The sequence below is a fragment of the Rhineura floridana genome, chromosome 4 (genome assembly GCF_030035675.1).
Source record: "Rhineura floridana isolate rRhiFlo1 chromosome 4, rRhiFlo1.hap2, whole genome shotgun sequence".
In the NCBI taxonomy this organism is placed as follows: domain Eukaryota; kingdom Metazoa; phylum Chordata; class Lepidosauria; order Squamata; family Rhineuridae; genus Rhineura; species Rhineura floridana.
In genome coordinates this window covers 183,224,650-183,240,488 of record NC_084483.1, presented here as the reverse complement: position 1 = coordinate 183,240,488, position 15,839 = coordinate 183,224,650, and the positions used below count along the sequence as shown (strand labels likewise).

At 43.2% G+C, this 15,839-nt stretch overlaps 1 protein-coding gene across 3 annotated transcripts in view; it reads left to right on the top strand.

The window, feature by feature from the left end:
- SRBD1 (S1 RNA binding domain 1) overlaps positions 1-15,839 on the top strand; it is a 265,692-nt gene that overhangs the window by 183,258 nt on the left and 66,595 nt on the right. Inside the window, exon 17 of one of the 3 annotated variants that reach the window (XM_061625424.1) lies at positions 14,327-14,409. The exons of the other annotated variants lie outside the window; for them this stretch is intronic. Within the exon in view, the coding sequence (XP_061481408.1) occupies positions 14,327-14,409 (83 nt within the window). The remainder of the gene's footprint in view (positions 1-14,326; positions 14,410-15,839) is intronic. 3 annotated transcript variants of the gene reach the window in all.

Sequence of the window (15,839 nt, the reverse complement as noted above, 5' to 3'; positions counted from 1 at the left end):
CCTGACCTACACTATGAAAACTTTGGCTGTGAGCCACAAATCATGTTAACATAGCATGCTTGCATATTTATGGGGTAGGAAGGTTGGTTGGATCCAAGTACCAACCTAAGTACCAGCATGCAAAGCCAGACCCCAGACACCATCAGTAGGCAACTTTGCAAATGCTTTCTCTTGATGTTTGCACAGCCAAATTGTGTTGTATAGGTTGTCCTGGCATGGGTGAGACCATTGATAACTTTTCTATGGCATTGTGAACTCTGCAACAGCAGGTTCGGTTCCCTAATACTGGTATCACAGATTGTGCCAAGTGTTTGCAAAAGCGTTTTTAGAAGGTCTTAGCATCAGTTTTGAGCAGAATAGGCTAACTATGGCAGTTACCTGGAATGGATTGCTGCCTTTAGCTGCACTGGCAGCCCAGTAACAAAAGGTAGCCCTTTGAGGTTGTGCTGTTAATTTGGCTGATCTTTTTGTGGGGCCAAAATGGTGTCAGCAAAACTGTGCTGACTAAAGCCATTTGATGAGAAGTAACACCAACTTCTTTACTCATGGAAGTGCTAATGTAACAATAGTTTCCACAATTTATTTAGATGTTTGATGAGTCCTTATCTTGCCTTGAACTTGGCAGATGGGCTCCTGCGATATGTTATCATTATTTGTTTATTTAATAAAAACATATCCATACTGCAGTTTTTCTTTTTTTTTGCATTTTTTTTGCAATTTCCCCCCCGCTGAAAGTGGAAACACAACTATACTCGTGGACATAACCAAATGATCAATATAGAAATCAAATTGATTATATAATTGGAAGCAGAAGATGGAGAAGTTCCATACTTTCTGCGACAACAACATCAGGAGCAGACTGCAGTACAGATCATGAACTGGTCATATCAAAAATCGGAGTAAAGCTAAAAAAGAGCAACAAAGCAATCATAATGCCAAAATACAATTTAAATAACATCCCAGAGGAATATAAATATCAAATAAGGAACAGATTTTAGGCTTTAAATTTAGTTGACAGAGAACCAGAAGAACTATGGAGTGAAGTCAGAGACATTATCAGCGAAGAATGCAAAAAGACAATACCTCTCGTTAAAAAGAGAGAAAGACCTCAGTGAATGACTGAACAAACTTTTAAAATGGTTAAAGAGAGAAGGAAAGCAAAAGCAAAAGGAAATAGAAACACGGTCAGAACCCTAAATGCAACAATACAGTGACTAGTACATAGGGACAAAGAGAACTATTACAATAGTTATTGTATAGAAATAGAAGAGGACAACAAAAAAGGTAGAACAAGATCCCTATTCCAAAAGATTAGAGAATTTAAAGGGAAATTTAAACCAAGAGTAGGGATGTTAAAAAATCAACAGGGGAACACACTGACTGACCGAGATGAAATAAAAAGAAGATGGAAGCAAATACAATGAAGAACTCTATAAAAGAGAAGCCAGGATGACAGATTCATTCACGGAGGAAACGTATAATGAAGAACCAGAAATTTTAGAATGTGAGGTGAAACCTGCTCTTAAAATACTTGGAAGAAACAAATCACCAGAACCAGATGGCATACCAACAGAGTTGCTACAAGCTACTGAGACTGAATCTGTCAAAATTTGACAAAAATTGCCAACAAACATGGAAAACTAAACAATGGCCCAGGGATTGGAAGCGTTCAATACATATCCCAATTCCCAGGAAAGGGGATCTCAGGGAATGCAGTAATTATTGAACTATTGCCTTAATATCCCAGGCAAGTAAAGTAATGCTCAAGATTCTACAACAAAGGCTTTTACCGTTTATGAAGCAAGAAATACCAGATGTCCAAGCTGGATTTAGAAAAGGAAGAGGTACCAGAGATCATATCACAAACATACATTGGATAATGGAACAGGCCAAGGAATTTCAGAAGAAAATCACCCTGTGATTGTGTAGATCATGAAAAACTACGGAATGTTTTAAAAGAAATGGGGGTACCACAGCATCTGATTGTCCTGATGCGCAACCTGTACTTTGGACAAGAGGCTACTGTAAGGACAGACTATGGAGAAACTGATTCATTCCCAATCGGAAAGGGTGTGAGACAAGGGTGTATTTTATCACCCTATTTGTTTAATCTATATGCAGAACATATCATATCATATGGAAAGCAGGATTGGACCAAGATGAAGGAGGTGTGAAAATTGAAAGGAGAAATATCAATAATTTAAGATATGCAGACAATCCCATACTACTAGCTGTTGTTGTTGTTGTTATGTGTCTTCAAGTCAGTTACAACTTATGACAACCCTATGAATCAGCGACCTCCAATAGCATCTGTCATGAACCAGCCAGCATGGCCTTGCGACCCACATAAGGATTGCAGCCCACAGGTTGAAGGCCTATCTCTAAGGAATGGAAAACACTGAAGGGCACTGAGTGCCACATTCAGGGGGCTGAGCGTTCCAAGCTGCCCATGGGCTATGGGTTAACCATCTCTATTCTATAGCAAAAGGACTACAGTTTTTCTTCACATTATCAAAGGTATTTCTCCTTCCAAGTGGAAAAAAAACCCCATAAAGATGTTACATGTGTGTCAGCTCCTGGCTGTTCCGTTTAAGACTGGAAGTGGGGGGAATTGGATCTTGGATCTTCCTCTACACAAAATGCATTAAAAATGAGGAGAAATCCTGGCCTAGAACTTTCTAGCTCACATGTGATTTTAGTTTCCATAAGAAATATTTTGGGCTGTATTCAACTAAGTCCTACTCAAAGTAAAGCCACTGAGATTAATGAATCTAGGTTAGTCATGTCTGTTAACTTCAATAGGTCTACTCTAAGTGGGATTAGCATTGAATACCATCCATTGTGGGGAAGCATTCAAATGTTCATTTCCTTATTTTCAGCCTGCAGCAGTTTGGTACAGCAACAGAGAACAACAGACAATAGCTTATTTTTTTATAATACATTTATATCCCACCTTTCCTATAAGGAGCTCAAGGTGGCATACATGGGTCTCTCCTCCCCATCTTATTACCCTTAGGTTAGACTAAGTGACAGTGACTGTCCCAAGGTCACCTAGCGAGCTTCATGGCTGAGTGGGGATTTGAACCCTGATCTCCCAGGTCATAGTCCAACACCCTAACCATTTATTTATCAGTTTGATAAATAAGTCTTCTCAACCTTGAGAGAATATGCCTTCAGTTTTGTTCAAAGGAGCAACTAAGTCTGAGGGTTTTAGTGTATTTAAATTATATTGATTAAAAAGCCAGAATTTTTTTCAAAAATGACCGAAAGCTTTTACAAAAATATGTTTCATGTTCTAAAACTCAGTGTGAAAACCTGGCATATGCAGCATCATATTAACCTTGAGCTGGAACCAACAGTGCCCTGCCACTCAGAGAAGGGGCTTCCACAGGGAAAGGGGGGGATTATCCTGCAGTCCCTGAAGAACTGCAACAAGAGAGTTGGGGGACCCACAGTCTGGGAAGTGGTGGTGGGACTGCTGGAGGTAATCAATAATAATAATAATAATAAATAATAAATTTAATTTCTTCGTTGCCTATCTGGCCGATGGCCACTCTAGGCGACTTACAAATTTGTTAGAATACAATTGATAAAATATAATAATACAATATAAAAACAATACATCTGCAGCAACAATATTAAAACTGGGCAGGAGGCATTACAGTTATAACAATTAACCCTCCCCGGATACCCTGAAGGCCTGCTGAAAGAGCCAGGTCTTTAAGGCTTTCCGAAACACATTTAGGGAAGAGGTGTGCCAGAGATCTTGTGGGAGGGAGTTCCAAAGAGTGGGGGCCGCCACTGAGAATGCCCTCTCTCTAGTACCCGCCAATCTGGCTGTTTTTGTTGGCGGGATTGAGAGAAGGCCTTGTGTGGCCGATCTTGTCGGGCGGCATAATTGGTGGCGTTGAAGGCGCTCCGTGAGATAAACTGGGCCGAAACCGTGTAGGGATTTAAAGGTCAATACCAACACCTTGAATTGGGCTCGGAAAACAACTGGTAGCCAGTGTAGGTCGAACAACACTGGTGTGATGTGATCTCGGCGGCGACTATTCATAAGTAGTCGAGCCGCCGCATTTTGTATCAGTTGTAATTTCCGGACCGTTTTCAAGGGTAACCCCACGTAGAGCGCATTACAGTAGTCCAAACGAGAGGTGACCAGGGCGTGTACCACTAGTGGGAGCTGGTGAACAGGAAGGTAGGGTTGCAGCCTTCGTATGAGGTGTAGTTGGTACCAGGCTGCCTGGCTCACTGCCGAAATCTGAGCCTCCATGGACAGCCTGGAATCAAGCACAACCCCAAGGCTGCGGACCTGCTCCTTTAGGGGTAGACTCACCCCGTTGAACTTCAGGTCAATGTCGCCCAACCTTCTCTTGTCCCCCACAAGTAGTACCTCGGTCTTATCAGGGTTCAACTTCAGCTTGTTCCTTCCCATCCATCCACTCATGGATTCCAGGCACTTGGACAAGGTCTCCACAGCCAACTCTGGTGAAGATTTAAACGAGAGATAGAGCTGAGTGTCATCCGCATATTGATGACACTGCAGCCCAAATCTCCTGATGATTGCCCCCAGCGGCTTCGTATAGATGTTAAATAGCATGGGAGAGAGGATAGAGCCCTGTGGCACACCACAATTGAGAGGCCAAGGGTCTGATACCTCCTCCCCCAACGCTACCTGTTGGTACCTGTCGGAGAGAAAGGAATGGAACCACTGTAATACAGTGCCTCCAATTCCCAATCCCTCCAGGCGAAGCAGAAGGATACTGTGGTCGACAGTATCAAAAGCCGCTGAGAGATCGAGGAGGACAAGAAAGGTGGATTCTCCCCTATCTAATGCCCTCCTCAAATCATCTACCAGAGCGACCAAGGCTGTTTCAGTTCCGTGACCAGTCCTGAAACCCGATTGGTATGGATCCAAATAATCCGTTTCATCCAAGTGTGCTGACAACTGGTTGGCCACCACTCGCTCAATGACCTTGCCCAGAAATGGTAGATTCGAAATTGGGCGGAAGTTATCGAATACTTGGGGATCCAAGGAGGGCTTCTTTAAGATGGGCTTTACAATTGCCTCCTTGAAGGCTGATGGCATCACACCCTCTTTCAAGGATGCGTTTACCACCGCTTTGATCCCCTTGCCCAATTTCTCTCTGGAGCTCACAAGGAGCCATGAAGGGCAAGGATCAGTAAGACAAGTGGTTGGCTTCACAGATGAAAGCACCTTGTCCACTTCCTCAGAAGGGAGAAGCCGAAACCGATCCCAATTTACCGGCATGCAACTGGCCAACTCTGGTTCATCCACTGTGTCCACGGCACACGGGATCGAGCTCCGTAAGTGTTCGATTTTATTGGCGAAGTGTTTTGCTAATAAGTCACAGGAGGCCTTTGACTGTTCCAAGGGTTCCTGAGCAACTGGACCGACCAGGCTTCGGACCACCTGGAACAGCCTCCTGGGACAGCACTCCGCAGACGCAATAGAGGCAGCAAAGAAAGCCTTCTTTCCTACCTTTATTGCCACTTGGTAGGCAGCTACTGCTGCTCTAACCTGTGTCCGGACATCTTCGGAGCGGGATTTCCGCCACCGGCGCTCTAGTCGTCTCACCTCCTGTCTCAGACTACGCAACTGTGGTGTATACCATGGTGCTAGCTGAGTTCTATTCAGGGGGAGAGGACGTTTCGGAGCCACCCGGTCTAATGCCCTGATGATCCCCACGTTCCACTCCTTCACCAGGGTTTCGACCAGGCGACCTTCAGCAGGTTCCAATTCCCCAAGCACAGTCAGGAATCCATCCGGATCCATCAGGCGTCTGGGGCGGACCATTTTAATAGGTCCTTCACCCCTGCGGAGGGGGCATGGCAACGAGAAGTCCATATTTACCAGGTAGTGGTCTGACCATGACACAGGAGTGGCAAGAATCACTCCCAACTTCAGACCACTTCTCTCCTCTCCCAGGACAAATACTAGGTCGAGAGCATGACCGGCTACATGGGTGGGCCCAGTATTACTTAGGTACAGTTCCCAGGAAGCCATGGTTTCCAGGAAATCCCGAGGGGCTCCTATGAGAGCGGCCTCGGCATACAAGTTAAAGTCACCCAGAACTAACAGCTCTGGAGACAATGCCCGTATAGCCGAGACCACCTCCAGCACCTCGGCCAGGGAATCTGCCGTGCAGCGGGGTGGGCGGTACACCAGCAAGATCCCTAAACTGCCCTTCGGGCCCAACCTCCAGTACATACAATCAACAAATTGAGTCCTATGGAGGGGAGGTCTGGCAAAAACCAAGGACTCTCGATAGATGACTGCCACACCCCCTCCCCGCCTTCCCACCCTTGGCTGCTGTGCGTAACGGAAACCTGGCGGACACATGGCCTCTAGAATTGGAGCAGAGGCTTCGTCCAGCCAAGTCTCCGTAATACATGCCAGGTCTGCGCGCCCATCCAAGATCATATCATGGATGAGCGAGGTTTTCTGAGCCACAGACCTGGCATTACATAACAGCAGTCGAAGGTCGGTAGGAACCTTGCGTCCCCCAGTTTCCGTCTGGTTCTGAGCAGACCCGGAACATGGGATGGATATAATGCATCTGTCCCGTGTTCCCCTATTCCGGCGTGGTCTGCTAGCAGCACCCTTCCAGCGCCTGCCGCCCAAACTTCCTATAACTTGGCCCCCCACCTCCCTCTCCGGCTTGCACATGCCTCAATCCCTATCTGCTTATCAGCAGGCCACCCACCCTAATAAAATTAGTCCGGAGACCCGCCTCCGTACCCTATAGCAGCAGTATTTACTAATTTAAAATAAAGTAATTAAACCAATTAATTAATTAAACTAATTAAATTACATCAAATTAAATTAATTAACTAAATCAATACATTTCAGTCCATACACATTCACACATTCATACAACTATACATCCATACATACACCAATTTAAAACAGGAACCGGGTTATGATAGCCATTCATCTCAACCAGATCAACACACCAACGCAATCCCGCACTCTGTGCGCGTAGGAGCAGGCTCCGAGATCTCTCCTAAACAGTCAGATGGCAGTGGTGACAAAAGACATAGGCCACCAACAGGAAGCAACAACCGCAGCGGCGATGATGGAAAAACATAAACACAGCCGCAAAAACGCCAGAAGTAGCAAGGAACAAAGCCGCCACCGCCACGGGGCACAGGCTGCAATGCAGGGTGAAGCTCCTAGCAGGGGCAGCAACAAGGGCCTGATCTGCCGCGGCGACAGAAACAGGAGCGGGCGGACCACCCAGCAACGGCCAGTCGCAGTCCCGGCAAGCGACAGACGTTACCCGGCCGCAGCAACGACCGACAAACCAGCAGCAGCAGCAACACGGGAACACAGCAGGCACAGGAATAACGCAGCAGCGACAGGCGACAACAGATGACGACGACACCAAGCGACAGCGACAACGGGCAGGCAGGACCCCCACAGCCAGCGGGACAGGCGACAGCAGCAGAAGCAGCCCAACGACTCTAACCGGTGACAGCAAGCAGGCAGGACCCACACACGCCACGGCGGCAGCAGCAGCAGCAGGAAGCCCAAGCCGAAGCAAGAACGAGGCAAGAGCAGGAGCGAGACCAACCCAGCGAGGCCCAGCAACGGGCCAGCAGAAAGGTAAAAGGCCTCGCCGAATCCCCAGCTTCAATTACCACACCTTCCAGCTGCAGCTGTCTCCGTCTGTCCGCAGTCGCCAAGTTTGGCAGAACAAGGGAAGTGGTAGTGCCAAAAACAATTTGCTCAGCCACACACTCCCCTGAAAGCCATACGATGGTAACAGGACTTAAAAAGATGTTAAAAAATAGTAAAAGATGGTGATAACAAGACTTAAAAAGATGTTAAAATAAATTAAGCAGCAGGAGCTCCAAACAAGCTCCTCCGCCTAAGCCGCCATCTTATCATTCAACTTCAATCTTATCATTCAATCAACCAATATTGCTAAGTCTCCCCTGAGTTCAAGCCCCTTCCTTGAATAGAAAGTCACTGTGGGATTGAAAACCTTAATTTTACCAATAGTATTTCATGTTGGAAGTGCAAATAACATTTCTTCTTTGTTTTATAATGCGGAGGTCACAGCTTATGCCTTTTCATCTGAGTGGCATAGCTTTTTCAGCCCAGTGGATTTGAATCCCAAGGGTTTCTTGAGTGAGCAGAAGATTCTTCCCTGGTTTTCACCATTTCTCCTCTAGCTGCAGTCCCCTGTGCTATGTCCTATGTAACACCTGAGGATTCTCCCTTTTAGGATTGGCTTTTTAGGGCTGACATGTGAATGGAAAAACATGTTCCATAAGCAGAACTTTGGATCCATTCCAATGAATTAATATGTATTAGTTCTGCTTTTATAAAATTATGATCTACCTGTAACTCAGTTGTTGTTTCTAATAGATCATGTTTATTTATTTATTTTATTATTTTATTTATATCCTGCCCTTCCTCCCAGCAGGAGCTGAGGGCAGCATTACAGGGCGGTTTACCATTGCTTGGCATTCAAATAAATCAGAGGTGTATGAATTTTGTGCCATGTAAGGTAATAACAGTATGAACTGCATTACATTTACAGAAAAAAAATGGCTATAATAAGCCCTAATCAGGACCCACTCAATTTATCATAATAATTCCGGTGCAATAAAAATCGCTACTTCCATTGTCCATCTCATAAAAGAGAAACCTTTTCCGTATTAATGAGTTTCCATTTGCTAATAATTCTTTCATTTGTAACTTGAATCATTCATCACCCCACAAATGGTCCTTTTCAAGACATCATTTGCGACGTTGTCTTGTGTTTTTGCCCTTGATGTTGTGAAAATGGTCGTCTACAGTTACATGACTGAAAAGAGATCCTATTCACATATCTTTTGTGTTTCCACTTTCAGAGGGGGGAAAAAGAAAGAAAAGGAAAAGAACAAAAATGTTTTTCAAACCTGCAGCTGGTTATTTCTGCAGGAGTTCCCACTTATATTCCGTTTTGATTGACATTCTGAAATGGCAGCTTTTCATGAAAAGCTGTTAACTTGTAGAATTTGGTTATGGTACTAAGACAGACTGACTTTGTTCTACTGTTGGGGCCTGTCCAACCTAAACAGAACCTTGCATCTGAATTTAATAGTGCTGCTCAGCCCAGAGAGAGCACAGTTCCAACAGTGGTGCTTCTGATGTGTTTTTAAACATGACTCAATGAATATTCCTCCTGAAAACATTTTTGTTGTATTATTAGTTTTACTGGATTTTCTTCTTTCCTTGTCTTTTATTTAGCAGGTACTTCTTCCATTGTTCGTCTAAGCAATGGAATATGTATTGTAATATATAAACCACTTTTCAGCTTTTACAATGTATTGCATCACCCAAAACCCTTAAAAGTTAAAAAAACAAAAACCTCTTGCTGGCTTATATTTCTTCAATCCACTATTTTTGAGGTGCTAACAACAACGGGTCATAGTTTTAACCAATCATCATAGCATAGATTAGATTTTAATTTCCAGTTGAAAACTGAGAGCCTAGTGAGTAATATATCATAATTTTCTCCTAATCTTTGCCAATCACTCCTTTAATGGCCTGCCAGCTATTTGAAAGTCAAGCATATAAGGGAGGGACTCTGTCCAAATGCTCAGTTTCCTTTTCTGCATCTATTACCATGCTCCAAAATAAAGTATGCATGGAAGTATATTTTTAACATCTCAGATTCATGACCTTATTTGCTCAAGAGAAGTAAAAGAAAGTAAATAAAACAGAAATTTAAGCACCCTGAGTCCTTTTACTTGATGTATAGCAGTGCCCTGCATGTGTATTAAATGGCAGAATTCTACAAATATTATCTTTACTGTACTGATATACAATATGTACTTTACTTTGCTAGAGAGTTTAACATTATAGTTTCTTAAGTGTCAGTGCAATACAGTGGTTGAGCTTATGAATTCTGAATTAGTAGAATTGTGTGGTATATTGTTTGGGGTCATAATTGCACTCAGTGGTTTGGGGCGGTTGCGTTTTGCTTTGCTTTTTAAACCATCAGCCTGTCAAGTTTGTGATTATGTGTGTGTATTTTTAATTGACAGTTGGTCATCGTATGGTAGGTGGAAATCAGACGTGTTTGGATTTATTTTCTGAATTTGAGGGATGAGTTTGCTTCATGCAGTCTGTGCATACTTTATCCTGCAGCTGCGGGCATTACTGGTTTTGAGCTCATGCTCTCTTGAGACTGCCTCTGTTCTCTGGGAGTCTCCTTGTTGCTTTTAGGCCTTCATCACATATTTCAGTCTTCTAATATAAGTAAGAGGACATGGAGATTCTTATGTCAACGGCAGGTCAAGAGATTTCATCTCTCATCACCCATTAAATCTCTGTGCAACTCTTTTATAAGATATTTACTATTCCTATACACACACACACACACAAAGTTCTTTATTAAGGGTCTCTGAAAGGACTCACTACAAAGAACTTATACAAAGGTAAGTAACATAACTTTCCAACATCAGACAAGGATATATTATATTTATTATAATATAATATAAATGTCACAAAACAATAAAGCAGAGCACCGTCATCCCAAAATTCTGTCTTTCAGGTAGTGCCACCACAAAATCTAATCTTGATCTTTATGCAGACCATAGAGGGAAAATTTCCTCTCCTCATCACCTCAGCTCCGCAACAGTCTTCTCCAAAGGACTGGCACACAGGAAGCTGAAACTCATAGCCCTGTTTTTAAGGGTTTAAGGCACATGAGGCCACCTCCCTGCTGAAGCTAAGCAGGGTCAGGTCTGGTCAGTGCCTGGATGGGAGACCGCCTGGGAACCATATGTAAGCCGCCTTGGGTTTCTATGGTGAAAAGAAAGGTGGGGTGTAAGGGTTCAGGGCCTTACAGAGAGGAGATAGCCAGACACCATCCTAACTGCACTGATATAATTGCCCATAATGGTGACTGCTCTGTGCTTCTGCTTTCTTATTGAGTATGTGCAGAGGTTTTTTTAAAGTGATACACATGTTCTCTGTCCCACTCAAATCCATCTGTTGTCTCGTCTTCTATGCCCGTATCTATGGATTTCTGTGCCTGGTACTGTTTTCTCCTTCCTGTTAGTTATCTTCTTTAAAACCCTCCTCAAGATCAATTTCTTCAGCAAAACCTTCCTTGAATCAATCTGTCCTACTGGCATCTGTTTTCTGTTGCCTGTTGACTCCTCCTCCTTCCACTTGAACAAGGTCAGGTTTTGTCCTAGTTCCGAAATGGGCTACAATTGGGGGCCATGACAATACACACTGTCAGAGACAGGCTGGAGTCAGATGCTAGATCAGGCAAATGTAGATCAGAAGGGCCAGAGAGGCAATAAATGTGCCAGAGACAGGCTGGAGTCAAGCACCAGTTTAACCACACGAAACATCAGAGACACATAGACAAGTTGCACAGGCTGATAAGCTGGTTTTACATACAGGGGCTTTATAGGGTCTGGTGTATCCTGATTAGCTTGAAGAATCAGCTGACCAGTATTAAGGCTAAGAGTTCAGCTGGCTCTCTTCAGGCTGGAACTACATCCTAAAGACACATTTTCTTAGTCTGTGTGACCTTCTGAGAAACTAGACTATTATGGCACTGGAGTTAAGGCACTGGAGGCTAGCTGGTGGAAGCCCTTTTATAAAAAATACAGACACCCTCAGAACTTTTCAAGCACCAAACTCTTTTCTTAGTCTTGCTTGCATGTAGCAGAGACTGTAATCCATATGATCAGTGGCTACTCAGGGGTAGCCAGTGTGGTGCCCTCCAGAATACAGCTGCCATCATTGCTGACCATTGACCTTGCTGGCTGAGGTTGATGACAGCTGGAATCCAAAACATCTGGAGGGCACCACATTGGCTACCCATGGATCTACATCATTTCAATTTTTTTAAAGCACATAGTGCACCTTTTAGTACAAGATGTATTTAATGTCTGTACCCATAATACCATTTCCTGTGTGACTTCTGCTTGTTTATCCATCCCAGGATGGCAGTTTGCATTCCTAGGCCCTACTGAGAACTCATCTTTGGGTGGTTATGTAGCATAACTCCTAGAGCCTATTTCTGGTCATCCCCTCATCAGGATGCAGTACCCCTCTTTCAAGTGTGACCTACATTCTTTGATGCATGACCTTGCATAAAACACATGTTGATCAAATGAAACTGGTGAGTACTCATTCCAGATTGGAATGCTACCACTTTGACACTGATGATGGAGGTGATAACATGCCACTGTTATAATTTTCTTGTTGAGAGAAATTTGCTCTCAGGATGAAGAAATATAGTCAGTATGCTTTAAGAGATGCAAAAGACTTGCAACCTGTTAAATCCCACTAAGGCCTTTTTATTGTAATTAATTGAATGTACTTTTCCCAGAGTCTACTAGGTTCATTAAATCAAGCAACCACATCTCCATCAGTTCATTCCAGTTCCACCAGCATTGTATTAATTGTGCATAAAAGGCTTGCATTTCAAATCCTGAATTGTAGAACTGTATCTTTTGTCTATTCAGTATTTATTTAGAAATGACACATGTTCTCATGCCCTAACAAAAGGTGAACATGATTCAGTATACAGAAAACTTTCTGATGCACAGAAAAAATAAATAGTCATGTTTAACGTTTATATAGTACTTGCAAGGACTCAAAGTGCTTCACGTGTATTATCTATTTATTTAATAAAATTTATATACTGCCTGGTTGTAAATAGAACCTCTAAGTATTTTATTTAGTTCTAATCCTCACAACAGCCTTGTAATGTCAGCCAGTATTTTAATCCCCATCAACAGTCTTGCAGTCTTTACAACAGACTTGTAATGTCAGCCAGTATTTTAATCCCCCATATTGTGGGGGGAGGGGGCAGGACTGAGGCTGAGAGCGAATGGGCAGCCCAAGTTCACTGTGTGAATTCATGCCAGAGGTGAGATTTGAACCAGGACTTCCAGGTCCATAGTTCAGTCTTTTAGCTATTATGCTGCACCATCTCTCACAATTTCAGTGTGATTCTTGAAGTTTAAATTAAGAGGCTGATCTACAACTTGGTAAAAAGACTGTAGAAAAAGGCATTTCAACTGTCACCTGTCAAAAGCGTTAAAAAAAGTGATTTCATGTTTGCTTTTAAAGTAAATACCAGTTATCTATCATTATTTTCTTTCCTGTTGCTTGCTTATTCTGAAAGCTAGCTCAAGCAAATAAAAATAATCTATACCTTGTGATCATTGTACTTTACCTGATTGACACATAATTAGTATATCTGTGTAGCTGTATTTGTGGTGCCAAAAGCAGTCGTTTTAATAACTCTTTCTAGCATAATTCTGTATATATGTATGTATCTATGTGTGTGTACACACACATGCACACATATCACTATGTTTTGCTGGATGCTGCTGACATGTCACCAGAAAGCACAAACGGTACTCCTTTCAGTGCCTTCTCCTTGGTATTCAGTAATGTAGAAGTTTGTTGCAATGTGGAGTTCTTCTATCAGCCAGTCTTACCTTCCTCCAGAATACTCTATTCCATTCCTCTTCCCACCCAAATTCCCATTCCCCGCTGTCCCAACAATCAGTTAGCATTTTTTGGTCTCTGAGGATGCTTAGTCCTCCTGGGCTATTTTGGGGTTCCAGCCATGAAGCGCACTGGGTGACCTTGGGCCAGTCGCTGCCTCTCAGCCTCATGAAAACCCTATTCATGGGGTCGCCATAAGTCAGAATCGACTTGAAGGCAGTACACATTCATTCATTCTCTCCCTTAATCTTTTTAAATCATATTGTGGCTCACTGGTAGAGCATCTGCTTTGCATGCAGAAGGTCCCAGGTTCAATCCCCAGCACCTCCAAGTAGGGATGGGAAAGACTCCCAGTCTGAAGCCCTGCAGTAACTGCTGCCCACCAGTGCAGACAATACTGACCTAGATTGACCAATGGTCTGACTGAGTATAAGGCAGCTTCCCATGTTCCTAATTATACATGGTGGGTAGGGGGTCACAGAAATACAGAAACAAAGTTTCTTGGAGAGGATTCACAGAATCCTAGATGTTTCAGTGCCGCAGACTAATTTCTGTCTAAATTCAGTTCAAAGTGGCTTGGTCCTCCTCAGAAGATTTCCATTTATTACAAGTTTTACACATAGAGAACTGGAAACTGCAAACTCTCTTGACAGACCACATGTGGAATCCGAGAGGACACTTGAACTCGGATCTTTGAAATGCCAGTAAAATTTGTTTTGTCAATGGATCTTAGTGATGAATGACTTTTTCAGGGAGATGTGTTCATTTTAAGTCCTACCTGGTGAAGAAAGTGGAAAAAAGTGTTTTTTCTGTTTTTTCTAGAACTGTTGGTATAAGGAAACTGGAACAAGTTTTTTTTCTAGAACTGGTGGTCCAGCTGAAGAGATGATTATCAAAAAGAAGAGGTGAGGCTCCACAGTGTAGTGGATTCCATGCAGGAAGTTCCCAGTTCAATCCTTGACATCTCCAGGGATCCCAGTGCTGGGAAAGGTATCTGCTTGAGATCATATAGAGCAGAAATGGGCAACCTGTGGCCTACCAGATGTTGTTGAAGTCCAACTCCTTGACTACTGGCCATTCTGATGGGAATTAAGCCACATCCTCAATATACATTTGTTTAATTCATTTATTTATTAAATTTATATCCCTCCCAGAAACAGCCCAGGGCAGCAAGCACTATGATACCACTTTAACAGTCATAACATCCCACAAAGAATCCTGGGAACTGTAGTTTTTAAATGGTTCTGAGAGTTGCAAGGAGACCCCTATTCCCCTCCCAGAGCTACACTTCCCAGGGTGGTTTCAGTCCCTCTTCCCAGGGAACTCTGGGAACTGTAGCTCTATGGGAATGTGACCATGGGCATAAAAATGTTGTCCACCCTTGTTCTAGGTAGAATTAGATTAAGAGGAGACATGATAGAGGTGTATAAAACTATGCATGGTATGGAGAAATTGACTAGAGAAAAGGCTTTCTTCCTCTCTCATAATAGTAGAACTTGGGGCCATCCAATTATCCTGAATGTTGGAAGATTCAGGACAGACAAAATAAAAAAGTACTTCTCCACACAGCACATAGTTAAACGGTGAGATTCGTTCCCACAAGAGTTAGTGATGGCCACCAACTTGGATGGCTTTGGAAGAGGATTAGACAAATTCATGGAGGGTAAGGGTATCAATGGCTACTAGTCACAATGTCTGTGTTCAACCTCCACTGTCAGGCAGTATTTCCTACTTACTGACTACCCACACTTACATTCCACCTTTTCTCTAAGGAGCTCAAGAGGCCATACATAGTTCTCTCCCCATCTCTACATTTGATCCTTACAACAACTCAGTTGTTAGGCTGAGAGACAGTGACCAGCGCAGGCATCATATCTGATTGGGGATTTGAACTCTGGTCTCCCAGATAGTAGTCCAACAGTCTAGCTACTACACCAGTTGCAGGGAATCACAAGTGAGGAGAATACTGTTGTGCTCATGTCCTTCTTGTGAGCTTCCCATAAGCATGTGAGAACAGGATGCTGGACTAGATGGGCCATTGGTTTGATCCAGCAGGCTCTTTTTATGTCCTTATGAAGGCTGCACTGATAGCCACCATGCTATCCATATCATGGTTCCATTTTCTATTTTATGGGGATCTCTTCCGTATCAAGTTGAATCAGAGATAACTGTGTAAAATCTTCAACCTATTTCTAACTGAGATCTTCCCTACAGGTATTACTGGTAGCTTCAAAAATGGTATCCATTCCACTACAGTTTATGCCGCACATATGTGCAGATAAGAGTGAGGGTCAGTGTGCTAGGGCTTGAAAATTAGAGAAATGCTGGATGATTT